Below are 16631 nucleotides of genomic sequence, written 5' to 3'. Positions count from 1 at the left end.
CAGGTTTTTAATAGATTTTTTGCTGTAGGAAAAATTATCATTCTGCATATGTCAATTTATAACAATAAGTGTTATCATACATGATTTTTGAGGTAAGTATGGAGTGTGTCAGTACCTTTAAATCCAGGAGCACCGGGTCCTCCTGGGGCTCCCGGTCCTCCAGTAGGTCCTGGAGGTCCAGTGGGACCTATGTCTCCTTTCTGACCTGCAGCGAGGCCGGCATTACAGAGGAGAGAAAGTTAGAATAATCAATAAACCAAAAAAGTAAATATTTAATTACATACAAATAACATAAAAATGTCTATTATCATTTAGTCAACTGTTTCTAATTGGTACCTTATTAACTTTTTTGCTGGTCAGATTTAGATTTTCTGATAACTTTTGAGCTAAAAACAATTAGCTAGCCTACAAGCTGCCTTTATACTAAGTCATGCAGACATTCAGCCAGTCTTTTTGTAGTTAGTAAATGCTCTAAATGATCGACTGCATAGTGTCATCATGACAGCTTTTTGTCCTTTGCTTTATCAACTTGTGACATATAATGCTTTTTATTGCTTTTCATGATACCAATATAGCTAATGTTATTCATTTACAGCCATATTTCGATGATTGAAGAGTGACAGCTTACCTGGCAAGCCAGGCAAACCATCGCGACCAGGTCCTCCAGGTGGGCCTGGGGTTCCAATAGGACCTGGAAGACCTTGAAAACCTGGAGCCCCTGGGTCTCCTGGTGGGCCTGGGATGTCTAGACCTGGAGGGCCAGGGTCTCCTTTTGGACCATCTGATCCTGGCAGCCCTGTAAAGATGATTATTATGACTGTCCTCTTTTCCTTTAGGGACAACATTTGAACTGTCAGGTTAACAACAATTTGAAGACAAACATTTTTACTCTCCACTCCCCTGGGCGGTCAAGATTTTGAGGGGTTGTACTGGTTCACACTTCTGCAATATTGGAAACAGTGCTTCTGGATTTGGAAAGTAGGAAGGAGTGGTTCAGCTCCAGGGTTTATATACATAGAGTTTGCTCTATGTGTGCTTTGGGTATATGACCACACCCCTAACCTGTGGGAAGCATTTTGGAAGAATAAAGTATTGGCGCCCAATGTTACAAGCTATTCAGTCCCTTTGTTCTAATAATCAGGGTTTGGGTCATATTGTAAGTTAGACTTACAGTCTCCAGACTGGAGAACATTGGATCCTCTGGGCACAGCTAAGGAGCAGAGTGTTTCTGATCCTATGGCTTCAGAAACACCACCGATCAGTGAACTCCATCTTGCACCAGCGTGATTTGTAATAGTGGCTAGGATGAGAATTATTTCTTTCAAGTCTGAGGCCATGTAGAACCTCAGCTGTACAGTAGATTCCCTACTTCTGGCTGGCAGTGAGTTATTGCTCCAAGTAAAGGGGTTCAAGAATTCTGGGTTACGTTCTAGAGTGGAGGAAACTCTAAGCTAAAGACTGACAGATAGACTAATGTGACGTCTGGTTGTCAGAGCTGAGCCTGAAAGTGAAGTAGTCAAATTATAGAAATAGGGTTGAGCAATGTTCCTGCTCTTGTTATCTGCCTGGGATAACTACTAAAATCCATCTGGATGAGGTGTCTCCTGCATATCCTACTAGCAGGAGAGCCCAGAGACAGAGCCATAGAGATCAGATTATGTCTAACAGCTTAAACTGCTGACGGTAGAATGGATATTCTGTAATGCTGAGTTTTCTCTTTTCAGCCAAACCTTATGTGACTTACCTGGTGGTCCCATTGGGCCCGGAGGTCCCGGGACACCTGGTGGGCCCGTTCCACCAAAAGAGGGGGGTCCAGGGGGGCCACGAGATCCAGGTGTACCAGGTGTACCAGGCTCACCTGCACAGACAGAGGATAAAGTGTCAGCTCAAAGTTCTGGCCTGGTGTCATTTTGTTCTAAAACAATCACACAATCTAAAGAGTACCTTTGAATCCTGGAGCTCCATCAGCTCCAGGCCGTCCTGACAAACCGGGGTTACCAGGGAAACCAGGATCTCCCTTAGGCCCAATGGAACCTTTAGGGCCTGGTGCACCCGTTAAACCAGGAGGACCAGGAAGTCCAAGACCAGGTTCACCCTGTCACACATATAACCAAAAAGAGCGTCGGGCACACAGGGAGGGACGAACAGTACAGTTTAGGACAGAACAAGAGGCATTTAATGAAAGCTACTAATGCATAACAAAAACTATGAGCCATAGTCATCACAAAAATGTGTTCAGTTAAATAAGGTTCGTGGGGACATGTGTTGCTTAGAGAAAATTGCTTAATATAAAAAAAGCTGTCATTTTCAAATTGTAAGGATTATTTTATCCTTGTTATTTTAACCTTCTACAGATAATAATGTTAGTAAAATTGGTATTCACAATTATCCATTAAATATATTAAAACATATATATACACACACCTTTGGTCCAGGAAATCCCAGCTCACCGGGACGTCCATCTATCCCTGGTCTTCCTGATCCTCCAGGGGCTCCTGGCTGCCCGCCAACACCCGGGAATCCTGGAGGAGGAAAGAAGTGAGTGTGAGATGAAGAAGGTAACAATGATACAAAAAGCAGAGAGTATGTAAGGAAGTACTCAGAAGAAGTTGATAAAGAGAAGAAAATGTAAATAGAAGTGGACAAAGGAAGACAAAAAAGCAGAGGTAGAAAGAGCAAAGGAAGACAGATAGAGAACTGTTTATCGCTATCTTTGCCTTTTGGTCCTGGAGGTCCTGGCAGTCCAATGCCTGGGATTCCGGGTTCACCCTTCGCTCCCGATAAACCGGGAAAACCAGGCTGTCCAGGCTGACCTGGTACACCTGACAAAGGGAAATGACCAAATTAGGCAATCAGGCAGCATGTATGTTACTTTAGATACTGTGAATGGAAAGTATATTATTTTACAACAAAATAGTGACTCGTGTACCTGGTGAACCAGGCTGCCCAGGCTCGCCATCCCGACCTCTTTCTCCTTTGCCCCCTTTCTCTGTCATTGTCTGACCAGGTTCACCCTTAGTTCCTTCGTGATGACAAAATGCACAGATAAAAGGTTGGATGCTTTCAGTGAGCAGACAGCAGAACAATTGGACATGAAATGGATGTCAAATAGCCTGTGGGAAAAATCTATGTCCATTCTATTTTGCTATGTTTTCTTTATGGTAACTTAAGTAAAATAATTTTCAAAGTTCAGTATTAAGACCTCTACAGGAGATTTTGGGCAAGATGTGGAAAAAAACCTTTTTGATGCAATGAACAGTATGTTCCAACTCAAGCTATAGCTCGACTTTATTTATAGCTAGAACCTCAGAGATAAATAATGTGAAAATATAAATTAGATCAACATATAATTTACTCTGCTGTGTTGTGAGACACGGCACTGGTCTAATTTGGTAAGGTACAGTGGGGGAGATAAGTATTTGATCCTCCTAGAAGTCAAACAGAATTCTGGCTCCTATGGTTGGGTGTGTGCCCATGTGCACACGGATTACGGTCAATAAATAAGATACAGCTGATCTGAGCTTATTTTGTGTATAAAGCACACCTGTCCACAGAATCTAAATTTTCCATTCCGACCTTTCCATCACCATGGGCAAGACGAAACGACCATCAAAGGACGAATGGGCTAAAGTGTTATATTAATTGTTGGTGATTATTAGGAAATGGAGGAAATCAACCTCAGTCTGGAGCTCAACACAAGGGGCAAGGATGATTATAAGAACGGTGATTGATTACAGGACAGGAGGAGCTTGTTAATGATCTGAAGGCAGTTGGGGCCAAAGTCACCAAACACCACTGGTAACCAGTGTTGGGCAAGTTACTTTGAAAAAGTAATTAATTATAGTTACTAGTTACTTCTTCAAAAAAGTAACTGAGTTAGTAACTGAGTTACAATATTCTAAAAGTAATTAATTACTTGAAAAGTAACTACTGCGTTACGTTTAACCCTCTGGGGTCCAGGGTATAACCGGCCATTTTTAACTACTTTTGATTTTCCCTCCACATTTTACCTTTAAAAACTATTTTAAAAGGTAAAAACTACTATATAATAACTTATGGCAAAGGGGTGGGATTAAATAAGTGTTTACTTCTTCCCACTCCCTTTCAACATGTAAATGAATATGAATGGTAGCAATATTGAAATGTACTGACTTTTGCATAGTATTTTTTCTCTCTTATTTTCTTTTCTAAATGTACCTGTATATTGTTTACATGGTTGAAATAAATTAACTATCAATCAATTTGCTTTGCCTTGTTTGGTATCATCCTTTTCAACACAACCTCACGTGTCTGAATTTACAGTTATGTTTTCATTTTGACATACTGTATTAACACAATTGACCTAAAATCAGGCAAAAAACATAAAATCAGAGTAGAAAAAGTTATATTTTTTACTGTAACAACCACAAACATGTTTAATGAATCATATTTCATAACTTTTAAATGCAAATATAAATGGTCAGTTTTAAAATCCTATGCACAAGTTTTGCAAACAACAAAGTTATTTGCATCCATCTACCTTTTACCTTGATTTTAAAAAAAACATTTCAAACTATTTACAGAACAATCAGCTGTTCTGCATTCAATAAGATGCCACACAAATTATTTGTGCCACTATAAAGGAGAACATCACAACCTGATACCTGCAGGTCTGACAGCAGCAGGTGTATCACTCCTGTTTCTACCTGGAGACAGCAGTCGCCTCATTGCGCAGCTGCTTAAAGCTGTAGCGTCCAGATTACTTACAGCTACTTCCGTGCAACTGATATAAGATGCGGTAAACTGAACACAGTTTCAACCGTCTGTTTGTTGAAAAATAGTAACGGACCGCATTTTCTTGTTAGTAACAGTAACGGCGTTGTAACGATAGGAATAGTAATTAGTTAGATTACTCGTTACTAAAAAAAGTAGCGCCGTTAGTAACGCCGTTACTTGTAACGCCGCTATTCCCATCACTGCTGGTAACACACTATGCTGTAATGGGTTGAAATTCTTGAGCAGGAAGACCCACAAGGGCCTATAATAATCGCTCCCTGGAAATGCTACAGCACAACACATCAGGTAATTTTGTTTATTTTATTATGAATGACTAACTTGTATTTCATCACAGTAGCTCTCATTGAATATCTATCTATCTATCTATATATATTTTTTTTTTACCTGGTGCACCAACAGGTCCTGGTCTTCCTGAGACACCCTGGATACCTCTCTCTCCACGAGGTCCTGGATTTCCAAAGCCAGGAAGACCTGGGGGACCCCTGTCTCCTGGATTACCAGGGAAACCTGGCTCACCGGGGAGGCCTCTTTCTCCTTTCACCAACAATGAGCCCTGTCACAGTTGCAAATACATTAGTTGGGGTTAGAGGGGTTTGGGTTAATTCAGATAAATAATAAACAGACTGAGTGGAAGTCACTCACAGGAGCTCCTTTAGGCCCAGGAGACCCAGGGGCTCCGTCACGACCAGGCGCCCCGTCCAGACCGGGCAGACCAGGTGGTCCAGGGAAGCCAGTGTCACCCTTCTCTCCCCTCAAACCATTAACTCTGATGGGATCCCCTGGATCTCCCTTCTCTCCATTTTGGCCGGGAGGACCTTGAGCACCAGGAGGACCCTGGAAAGGAAACAAGTAAGATGTCTTGATGCTCAATCATCCAGGTAAGGAAATCCCCCAAAATTGATTCAGTTCACCCTGACATAGCCTTTGCAGTCGGAAAAACTTAAAACTCTACGTCCAGATGAACAGAATCAATTTGTATTTTTCTGATGAAAAAAAATCGTGAGCAACACATTAATTATATCAGTTCCACAATGATAATCACCACTTTCAGAAAGGAAAAGTAAGAATACTCACGCTGGGGCCGACAGAGCCAGGTGTTCCTGGAAAACCTGTGTCTCCCTTGAAACCTTGGGTGCCAGGAGGTCCTGATGAAGAAAAAAAGAAGGACCATAAAGACATCTGTCCTGAGGTCTACTAAACTTTGGCGTCTTTATTGTCACATTTAATGTCATTACTGAAGGACCACCAAGCAATTTTAATCTGCTACTGTGGATTCAGGAAAGTTTGTTAATATCACCTGATGGAAACAAAACTTTGGGGGAGGGGTTTTACCAGGAAATCCAGGAGGTCCTGGAGGTCCTTGAGGTCCAGGGATGGGATTGACGCTTCCTATGCAGTTCACACAGGTGTCACCTTTCTCACCTAAAACACAATCAGATCATTAATGTCACTTTTTTCTGCAAAAGGCTGCAGGGGGAGACCGTCTTCTGCACTTTTTGGGGGGATTTGGTGATATTTCAGCAATCTGACAGGAGTTATTTATTTTGATTCTATCTTAGACATTTTCCCACCTCTCTGTCCTATCTCTCCAGGGAAACCTCTTTCTCCTTGTGCACCAGGAATCCCAGGAAGTCCTGGTATGCAGTCTTGACCTGAGGAAGTGCCTGGAAGTCCACGGGGCCCTGGCGGACCAGGGGATCCAGGAGACCCTGCACGACCTGGGGGGCCTGGCAGAAAGTTTCCTGGGGGGCCACTCTCTCCCTTCTGACCTCTCTCTCCTGGGAAACCTTGAGGTCCAGGAAAACCCCCACTACCGGTTCCTGTGAATCCCGGTTCTCCTGGAGGGCCTGTCAAACCTGGAGAAAGGAGGTTGAAGTTTCAGTGTTATTTGGTTTGTTTTTTTGCGAAAGATAATCAAAAAGTAAATCTCGAAAAATGGTCTTATTCAGCCAAAAGCCAAAAGCAAAGAAGAGCCATTAACTAATTTACATAATTAATAATTGTATCCCTTTATTTCCTTTTCAGTAACCCTAAATTATTAAATTTATTCCAACCTTTCCCATAAATGTATTATTGTATTTTTAATCTGTTATTCTAGACCTACACCAGTGCATTTAGGTTGCACCATCTCATCTATAATGTCTGTTTTTGAACTTAAATTGGTACCCGGTATAAACTAGCTTTAAAACTAATGCAAATAATAAGTATGCTTGTTATGTGCCTGTGTGTTTTCAGCTCACCTTGTACTCCTCTGTCTCCTTTGAGTCCAGGTGTTCCAGGTAAGCCAGGTTCACCTTTAGGCCCCACCTGATTCCCTATTGGCCCACCAATCACCTGATGGGATGTTAAAAAGAATTAAGTGATTTCACAAGACTCACATGGACTAAACTATACAAAACTTTGCAAATATCTTTAAATGTTTTTTTGTAATAAAAAATATATTTAAAAATATACAGCAGAATAAATATAAAATACAACAACAGACTATTGGACCTAAATCAAAGACTATGATAAATATTACCTCCTTAAGCTGTGTTTTTAAAAATGTAAAAAAAAAGTCTCATAATTACAGTTTTCTCATGTTTAGCAGGACTAGGGGACTTTGTACACTGAATAGTCATCCTTAATGGTTCATTTTCCATTGGGAGAGGGTAATTCGTATCACACACACACAGTTTAAATGTTTTCTGTATTGAACAGTAGAAATTAGCGTTTCTTTTTGCCAGTTAAAAAAAAAAAAACAGTGGGTGAAAGCACTGTAAACAACAGTAGACTGGTGCATAACAAGCAAGCAAATAATGCAGAAAATAGAGATTTGAGATGGGAAACTATTCTTGATGTACACAAGAAAGCACAAGCACAAGTAAGAGGGAATTCATGATGATGTTTATCAAATGTGAAGCTTATTTTTGATCTTCTTTTGCTGCTGGCTCAGTTAATTTGGGTTGGAGAGTGACAAAACCTACAGCATCAGAATCTGTGAGATGTCGGCTTTTAGCTCCGACGGCGTGTCATTGGGTGAGAAAGGCAACATCTCACTGATTCTGATGCGTCGGGTCCGCGCTTTGTGTTTACGTCTTTGTGGGATCCGTTTACCTGCTGTTTTAGCTGTTTGGTGGTTGTTGAAATGAAAGCGTTAACCTGAGATTCTGAAGTTTCTGGCAAAATACATTTATATTTAAAAATCAATTCAGGATTTAATTAATCGGCATCAACCTAAAATCGATTTTACTTGGAAAATCGATAATCAAAACCCAGCCTTACTGTATAGTAACCATCAAGTATAGGTTGCCATGGAAATATTAAGCTGTCTGCATGTAATTCACTGTGAGTTTTCTTTCTCCCACACGCCACAAATGCATCACTAACCCCGGAGATTCAGACTCGTCAGACCATTGCCCAAAAGGTGGCAGTACTACGAATTTATTCCACCAGCTGAAAAGTCTTAAACTCCATATGCAATCTATATGCAAATGTCTCCTAACACACCAAAGAAAACTTCAAATAAACCAGTGAAATGAGCTACCAGCTATCCGCAAGAGGAACAGAGAAAAATTCCATGTTATTGTTTATCGAACGTGAAGCACATTTTCGGTCTTCTTTTGCGGCTGGTTCAGTGAATTTTGGTCGTGGTTTGGTTACATGAAGCTGAGTGACCTCATGGATTCTTGTTTGTGTTTAGGCACATTTTGCAAAATTATGTATCTGCTCTTTTAATTGTTTTGTCGATTTCATTGTGTTTAGTGGTTGTAGAGATGGTTTATATGAACTTCAGGTGAAATTCAGAGGTCTCATCCCTTTTGCCCCCAATACTGGGAGCGTTGGGGCTCAAGACATATCATGTATAGCGATATAGCCAAAAAATATTGTGATATTAGATTTTTCCTCATATTGTCCATCGTATTTTACATTCCACTCCTGTGTCCTGTGATCATGCGTTTGGGTCCTTATCTTGCCTGCCACGCAGCAGACTCTGACAGCTATGCTTTTACTGCACTGACAGTGTGCTTGGGCTCACTAATAATGAATCAGTGGATCAAAGTCTGGTGGCACTTTTCAAAATGAAATACAAATAAGTGAATAAGCCTCCAATATCCAAGGAAAAATGGTTAATTTCTTTATATTTTTGAAGCAAACTACAAAGAAATGAAGGATGGCTTGGGATATTTGCACAGCATTGTATTTATAAGTAGACAATGAAATGGTGCTAAGAGTGTAAGACAAATATTCCACAAATAATGAAATATAAATTCTCATTCACCTGCCCTGGTGGACCCGGGAATCCACGATCACCTTTTTGTCCCTGAAATGAGAAAGAGGGATATTTACACAGTTCATGGCATTACTGTTTGACTCGTAGAATTCAAAATATTCAGAAGAAACTTACTGTCTCACCATCCCTCCCTGGAAGACCAGGCTGGCCTGTCTCTCCAGAGGGCCCCTGAATGTGACAAAAAGCAATACAAGAATGTTAGGAAAAGGTTATAAGACATTTTAGAAAAGGATTATAAATTGTGCAGTTTGTTGGCAGAACTCACTGGGTATCCTGGAGAACCAGGATCACCATCTTTGCCAGGTTTTCCCTGCAAAAGGGGGGAAAAACATGGTGATCAGGCTTTGCACCAACGGGGACATCTCCAGAGTTGAATATTGAAGCATTACAAAATTGGCAAAAACTGCACATCCTCCAGTGGCCACTAGAGGCTGACTCCCAAAGGGAGTCAACAATTCTGAGATTGACTCCCTTTTTAAAATGTCCAGTTTTACAATAATAAAAATTACATTCATACCTCTGTTAAATATAAATATTTAACTCATTCACTTAATTGAGTTAGGCCTGTGGTCAGGTTGACATCCCAACACATGCAACTGGAGTCAATAGGTGTCTGCAAGGTCTTGTTCATCATTTCAAAACGTTACACCGGACTTCATGACTGTGTGCACAGTAGAATAATGTGTATGTGTTCATAACTACCCTGTATTCACATCTATGAAGAGCTGTTTGAAGGTTTACCCGGAGGTTTGGGCTTATTGATAAGGTTTCAGTATGTCTTTAAAAGGCTTGGAGAACATGTTCTACAAATACATACTGAACATACAATCTGGTAACAGTCAAATGAACCCTGCGTCATAGATCCCCTTTGGTCTCTTCTTACTGCTTCAACCCAGGAATTCAAGCTCTGCTGTGTCTTAGCAGTCTTGAAGGATTGACATGTACAAACTGAAATATTGGCAAATATGTTTGAGAGTTCCCTCTTTGCAGAAAGTTTCACTTGCATGTATACACACAAAAAAGCTGAGAGAAACCCTGTAAAATAGTCAGATTGTTTGAGAAAGTTGGGCCTCTTTGCCTAAACCAAATGTCAGAGATGAGGTTCCAGACACTCTTGCACTTGTACACATGTTGAGGGCTTTAGAATTGAGTTTACCTTTGAGCAACAGACATATTTTAGCAACATTGGGGCGATTACGTAAGTTTAGTGAAAGGATTTGCTTGACATTCCAGAGCTGTACTTACTCGTTTTCCCGGCTCTCCTGGTTCTCCCTTTTCTCCTTTCTGCCCACCATAGGGACCCTACAGTGAGATAAAGAGACATAAATACACCACAGTCACCATCAAGAACACTAGATACTCCACTTCTTCCAACTTGCAACTTAAATGTTTTGTCTGTTTTCTGGAGGGACTTTTAATGTGTGGAGGTAAATTTGGTTCTGTGGACCGGAGATACTTACAGGAGGTCCCGTTAAACCCGGATCACCTTGAGGGCCAGGAGGTCCTTGGTCGCCCTGCAGAATAAAGAGAAAAAATCAGAATCAGTGCAGAACGAGTTTAGAGTTTGAACCAAATCTATTTGGCTGGTTTGGCATAACAAGTCAATTAGGCTACGTTCACACTGCAGGTCTTAATGCTCAATTCCGATTTTTTGATCCAATCCGATTTTTTTGTCTGCTTGTTCACACTACAAATAAAATGTGAAAGCAAACGCGCTCTAGTGTGAACCCTCAAAGCGGCCCGCATGCGCAAAAGAAGACGTCACACACAACGTGCTCTGTTCAGACCCAGAGCAAACAATATTGTTTGACTGATGGGCCTTAATATGAATACTTGTGTCGGACTTTACGTTTCTCAATTTTGCTTTAAGTTATAAAGTTATTTACATATGGCCTAATAATGATCCTTATTGCTGTTTATTGCTGTTTTAGAGAGGAGCGGTGCTTCAAAGGATAGTTGCAGATTTCTGTCAGAATCTGCAGATTACACAAAGCAGGAACTCCAGCAACACTTGAGGGAAGATGAACAACTTTAATAATAGACCAACATGTTTCGGCTTGTGGCCTTCATCAGGGTCAACCTTGGAAGCAGGTGAAGTTGTGCCAGAAATTTTTTTTGCAGAGAATCTGCAGATTATACAGTACAAATAAAATGTTCACGTTTCTCCAACGTTGTCTTCCCAACAGTTTCACTAACATCTACACGGGATGGCCAGGAAGTGTTCGCGATGTCTCTGATAATTGGCGTCTGTCTTGTGTCGGTGACGTAAAAGATGGATTTAATGCGACATGACTGTTCAAACAGCAGTCGTTTTCTAAAACATCGGATATGTATCGGATTCAGTACCACATACGAAAGTGACCCAGATCGGATTTGAAAATATCGGATTTGTGCCGTTCACACTGTCATACCATGATTGGATACGGGTTGCACAGGGTCAAAAAAGTCGGATTTGATGCACTTTTGCCTGCAGTGTGAACGTTAAACATCTGGTACGTTGTTTACGCAATTTATTTACATTTTACACAATGCCCACCTGGTGTTTTTTATTTCTTTACTGAATGAAATGACTAAATGTGATTGGCAGGCATAGATACTCTCTGCTGCCATCATGTGGCTGTGATTTATTACTCTGGCGTAAACAGGTTTTTATATATGTTCACGCACATTTAATACATTTTTATAAGCAATGATTAGGTACTGCCAAGATGAGGCATTTTGATACAATGTAAAATACATGCATTATGGAAAATATGAATGACCTTTTTCATACATATGGAAAATCTGTTAATAAAGCGAGTGACTGCCACCTGTCAGCAAGAGATACTGAGTTTTAAACTTGGTTTAAACAACCTACGTTGTAAAATCTCTCTATTTAAAATCTAATTTTAGTCTTGTCAGTCCTCATTTCTGTGGCAAATGGAATACTTCACCACTTTCATGCCTTTAAAATAGTTATACCTTGTCTCCTCTCTGAATTTCAGTCTCAGCCGGCTTTGTTTGCTCCCCAACCTGTCCTGGAGGACCAGGAGGTCCTTGCAAACCTGGTGCACCCTATGGGCAGGGAAAGAGTGGCAGGTTTAGTAATTCAATAAAAGCTCTGAGAAGACAAGCTTGAGGCAGAGACTGAACATAACTCTAGTAAAAAAGTGACAATTATGGTACCTTTTCTCCTTTGGGTCCTTGGAAATTCAAACCCATATTCCCCTGTTGAGAAAAAACAGAGGGAGGCTGTCACTTCAGGCTCAGTGGAGTATATTTCATGACCAAGAATAGTTCAAAATGTATTATCATTTTGTCTTTATTTACTAAAGATCAGTTACAAAGTGTCTGATCTCACCTTAGGCCCGGGTGGACCGGGAGCACCTGGACGACCCTGAGAAACAAACCGAGAAACAGTTGGCCTTCAATCTGATGCTATTTGTGCAACTTTCTTGAAAAAAGGTTTACGCTGTAGCAGCTTCTCTTTACCTCAAGGCCTCTGGGTCCTGGGGGACCTACCGGACCTTGTATACCTGGAGATCCAGGTCGGCCCTGTGACATAAAAGGAAAAAGATGTACAGACAATTGGTAAAACATACAGTTAAAAAAAACCCAAACATTTTCATCCTTTTGCTTCTGCATATTTCCTTTCATTCAGTTTGAGTCTGTGAGCATTTCTGTGAGCGTGTGAGAAATTACAGTCCTAGCTCTAAAAATGTTTCCATAAGCACAAACAAATAATGTAAATAATTATAAATACAGCAGACACCTTGATATGTGATGGTTTTATGTTTATAATATCAGTATTGGTCATATTTTAGCTTATAAATGATCAAAATTAAACAGATTTTCATTTGTCGCATTATTAAACAGACCGGTTTGACATCTAAAGCTCAAGTTCTGTTCATTCATTCATTTTGTCTTGTTTTTTTTATACACACATCATTCTGACTTACGTATTTGAAATTTTTTTAATCTGCATGTGAATTTAATTAAATGTGTAAATTAGCTTTGGCAGCACAGTGTTTCTAAAAGGAGAATATTTCACTCACAGGACCTCCTGGCAAACCGGGTAAACCCACTGCTCCTTTCTGTCCGAAACGATTGGTGGAGATAACATCACCTGGGTCTCCCTGCAAAGAAAAGAAAAAGAGATGCTCAGATATACATTTGTCTTCATAAAGGGAAAGAACCTGAGGGGAAAAAAGGAAATGTTGCTTCTGAATATCAAACAATGTCAAACAGCACCATCTAGTGGACAAATACAGCAAAAACTCAACTTGACATCAGTAAAAAAAAAAAGTTAGAAAAATGTTAGAATTTGATTTTATAGAAACCTAAAAAAGAGGCAGGAGTAGAGCTTTCACATCTGTGTGTTTCACAGCAAACACTGACAAATAAATTAGTGAAACTCTTATTTGTTTGTTGTCGTGTTGTGTTTTTTGTTTACATGAATAAATAAAAGATACGTGATTTTTTAAAAATTATTTTCCATGGTTTCATTTTCAAAACAGAACTTTTTTTTTTAATGTGTAATGTTTATTTATTTGTAATGGGCTTCCTGGTCCTTTCCTTAAAAACCCCGTCTTTGGCCTTTTAAACCTGGACATGCCCGCTTGTTTGTAAAATCCCACATCCACACATGTATTTTTCCACATTTCCCCAGTTGAGAAGGGAATTTTTATTTACTTCATTAAGTAAGAGTTAAATTAAGGTCTACCAGCCATAACAAGCTCAAAGCACAGTCAAGTCAACATTTCAAATTAGAGCCTTCCTCTGAGTTGTGTGGTGCTTCTAAAGCTGTAGATATATCAGCCTACAGTGAGATAGAAATCTGTATATTAGTGCAGAAATTGCTGACATATCATGTTTTTAATTCAGAACAATGAATGACAAGAATAACAAAGAAGTAGATTTAAAAGGATCTAAGATCTAAAATGATTATTTTACCTAAATGCAACAATTATTTTCATTGATTGTCATACAAATTATATTATAAATATGAGACAATAGGAAAGTAAGTGACAATCTGGTCTTCTTTTGTTTCTAGCTGGTGGAGGACATAACTTAAAAAATTGATTTCAAACCTTGAAAATAAAGTTATATATATATATATTTTTTTATCAATTTTTAACATTAAAAGCATTAGTAACAAAGTTACAAAATGTGTGTGTGCTGATTTTTACCTTTTGTCCTGGCAGACCAGGTGGACCCTGTAAACGAGTAAAATAGAAAAGTTTGAAAAAACAAACCAAAACCAGACAGATCACTGTAATGCAAACTTCATCCTGTAATGACTCACTTGAAGTCCTGGCTGCCCAGGGATTCCTGGACTTCCTGGGAAACCTCTGTCACCCTAAAAAAGGAAAAGGAAAAAAATAGTCAGATACGCTGAGTGTCAACATTCTTTTTTGGCTTTAAGAAATTTCTCTTCTATAACTTGCTTTATTGATCATAGACATTTTTATTAGATACCTTTGTTCCATTGCAACCCGGCACTCCTCTTGGACCTGGAGGACCATCCTGCCCGGGTAGACCCTGATAAACAGGAATTAAAACAGGAAGTTTAACCATAAATGCTGCATGATTTTAAGTTAGCTAGTTAGCTAATTATTTTAGCTCTTTAAATATCTCACTGGAAGTCCGGGTGTTCCTGGAAATCCTGGTGTTCCTGGAGGTCCCTGATAGAGAGGGGAAAAAAGAACATGTCATTTAAAAGTTGAAATGTGAAAAAAAAGAATCCAGTGTTGAGTTTTTTCAGGACCTAGCTGACTGTTATAAATAAGGTAAAATGGGGGCACCTGCTGGCCAAAGTAGAGCATTACAACCCCAAATTATTCAGTGCTGAGAAAGCACTAAAAAGTCATCCTGTTTATTTAAACGGGGAAGAAAAAAACAGGTGAAATTTACCTACTTAAAAAAATGTAACTACCTTTTATGAGTGTGTCTGTGTTTTTAAAAAAGCATAAACATTCATAAACTTCTATAAAGAAATCAATAAAATTATGGAGCCATGTCTTATGTTTCTCACTGTGGCAACGGCTCAAAATCCCTATGAAGTCTTTAGGAAAAATGGGGGAATTACTTACTCTAATTCCTTTTGGACCACCTGGTCCTTGAGGTCCATCACTTCCCTGAGAGAAAGAACAAACAAACAAGAAATCATTAATGATGAGCCTGATCATCTTTGACTCCACACTGTGAGCAGCATCAAAGACCAGTAACAGCCAAGTAATGAATCTACAGAAGTATTACTGTAGAAGTAATGGAAAACTTATTCATGTCCTTTACTTAAGTAAATATCCAAACAGGACTACTGTGAAAAACTAAATGTATAAAAGCTAGTGTTCTCATGAAACTGTGCTTAAAGTTAACCATCAGAACCAGATTATACGCTAAAATCAATTCAACACTGCTCAGGATTTGTGTAAAGCTTTAGAAGTAAAAGCACTCAAATCGAGCCTTTACGGGATTACCGCTGCGTGTGAGCAGCGTCGGCGCCTGAAGGTTCTCATCTACGTCTGATATTATCCTGCCTAGCAACCACCTAACAAAAGCCTAAAACTACCTATTTGTAGTGTTTATGGACCTGCAACACCTGAATGCTTTGTGTTACTTCAAATTTACAGTAACATCATATTCATATTAACCAAGCTGAATTATAGACAAGTATATTATAACATTATCATGTTACATGGCAACCACCTGGCAGTGGCAAGCCATTATTTTAACACTTATGCATGTTAAAAAGCATTATATCACTTTCAACAACACAAAGACGTCGAAGTCTTTGGGATTTTCTGTTGTATTTGATGCTTTGACAAACAAAAATGTATCTTATACTTATCCAGGGGGACGGCCAAACCCTTTTGCAGGAAACATGCTTAATGCAGGAAAACATCATCTATACATGTAATGACATAACTACCTAAATATTTAGCAATTATTCACATTATTGTCCTAATTATTTAGTCAGTTTGTTGACCGACAGTAGTTTCTAAAAAAAAAATCATAAAGGTTACCCAGAGCCTTATGTTGGGGTTTTCCCCCAAAGAGGTCAAAGAAAAATCAGCAGGAGTGGAACTGAAACATCTTTTTTTTAATCTGTTTATTTACTCAATCACTCAAGCAGAACAGGCACAGATTTCAATGAAGTAACAGTGACTCATTGTTTTTCATTTGTATATGCACTGCCACCATCCAAAGTCAGAAAATAACCCACGTCTCAGAAATTGATATATTCAGAGTTTCAGTTCAAATCAGTTCCTTTTCTCTTCTTGTCTCCTTGCCCTACAAACCCACCTTCTCTCCTCTGGGCCCAATTGGTCCTTCTGGTCCAGGGAATCCTGGGACGCCTGGCTGTCCCGTCAAACCTGGGAAACCCCTTTCACCCTGCAAGCAACGACACAGTCAAACAATCATTTGTTTCATATTTAAATGTAATTATCATATTTTCGGTGTCTTTTCCAGCTACACACAGTTCAGACCTTCTGTACCTGGACAGCTGCACATTAACTTTTGCTCAGCAGGCTCTGTGGTTCTGCACATTTAAGTTGGAATAAATAACTGATCCTATTTTAAGAGGTTTAAGACCAGATAA

General features: G+C 39.5%; 1 protein-coding gene across 1 annotated transcript in view; it reads right to left on the bottom strand.

Moving 5' to 3' along the window:
* col4a5 (collagen, type IV, alpha 5 (Alport syndrome)) overlaps window positions 1–16631 on the bottom strand; it is a 60239-nt gene that overhangs the window by 16707 nt on the left and 26901 nt on the right. Inside the window, exons 3-31 of the mRNA XM_087835304.1 lie at window positions 16334–16423; window positions 15121–15165; window positions 14668–14712; window positions 14507–14569; window positions 14334–14387; window positions 14218–14244; window positions 13084–13164; window positions 12521–12583; window positions 12390–12425; window positions 12215–12256; window positions 12011–12103; window positions 10510–10563; window positions 10295–10351; window positions 9315–9359; window positions 9164–9217; window positions 9038–9079; window positions 7017–7110; window positions 6348–6632; window positions 6109–6198; window positions 5851–5921; window positions 5419–5610; window positions 5161–5329; window positions 2930–3022; window positions 2718–2822; window positions 2425–2522; window positions 1945–2095; window positions 1745–1858; window positions 629–796; window positions 116–205 (exon numbers count right to left, since the gene is read on the bottom strand). Coding sequence (XP_087691430.1) covers window positions 116–205; window positions 629–796; window positions 1745–1858; window positions 1945–2095; window positions 2425–2522; window positions 2718–2822; window positions 2930–3022; window positions 5161–5329; window positions 5419–5610; window positions 5851–5921; window positions 6109–6198; window positions 6348–6632; window positions 7017–7110; window positions 9038–9079; window positions 9164–9217; window positions 9315–9359; window positions 10295–10351; window positions 10510–10563; window positions 12011–12103; window positions 12215–12256; window positions 12390–12425; window positions 12521–12583; window positions 13084–13164; window positions 14218–14244; window positions 14334–14387; window positions 14507–14569; window positions 14668–14712; window positions 15121–15165; window positions 16334–16423 — 2611 coding nt within the window. The remainder of the gene's footprint in view (window positions 1–115; window positions 206–628; window positions 797–1744; window positions 1859–1944; window positions 2096–2424; window positions 2523–2717; window positions 2823–2929; window positions 3023–5160; window positions 5330–5418; window positions 5611–5850; window positions 5922–6108; window positions 6199–6347; window positions 6633–7016; window positions 7111–9037; window positions 9080–9163; window positions 9218–9314; window positions 9360–10294; window positions 10352–10509; window positions 10564–12010; window positions 12104–12214; window positions 12257–12389; window positions 12426–12520; window positions 12584–13083; window positions 13165–14217; window positions 14245–14333; window positions 14388–14506; window positions 14570–14667; window positions 14713–15120; window positions 15166–16333; window positions 16424–16631) is intronic.

This window comes from Neolamprologus brichardi, chromosome 3, assembly GCF_056152115.1.
Source record: "Neolamprologus brichardi isolate AB-2024 chromosome 3, ASM5615211v1, whole genome shotgun sequence".
NCBI lineage: Eukaryota > Metazoa > Chordata > Actinopteri > Cichliformes > Cichlidae > Neolamprologus > Neolamprologus brichardi.
The sequence above is the reverse complement of the archived record's forward strand: the minus strand, read 5'-3'. Positions and strand labels throughout refer to the sequence as shown.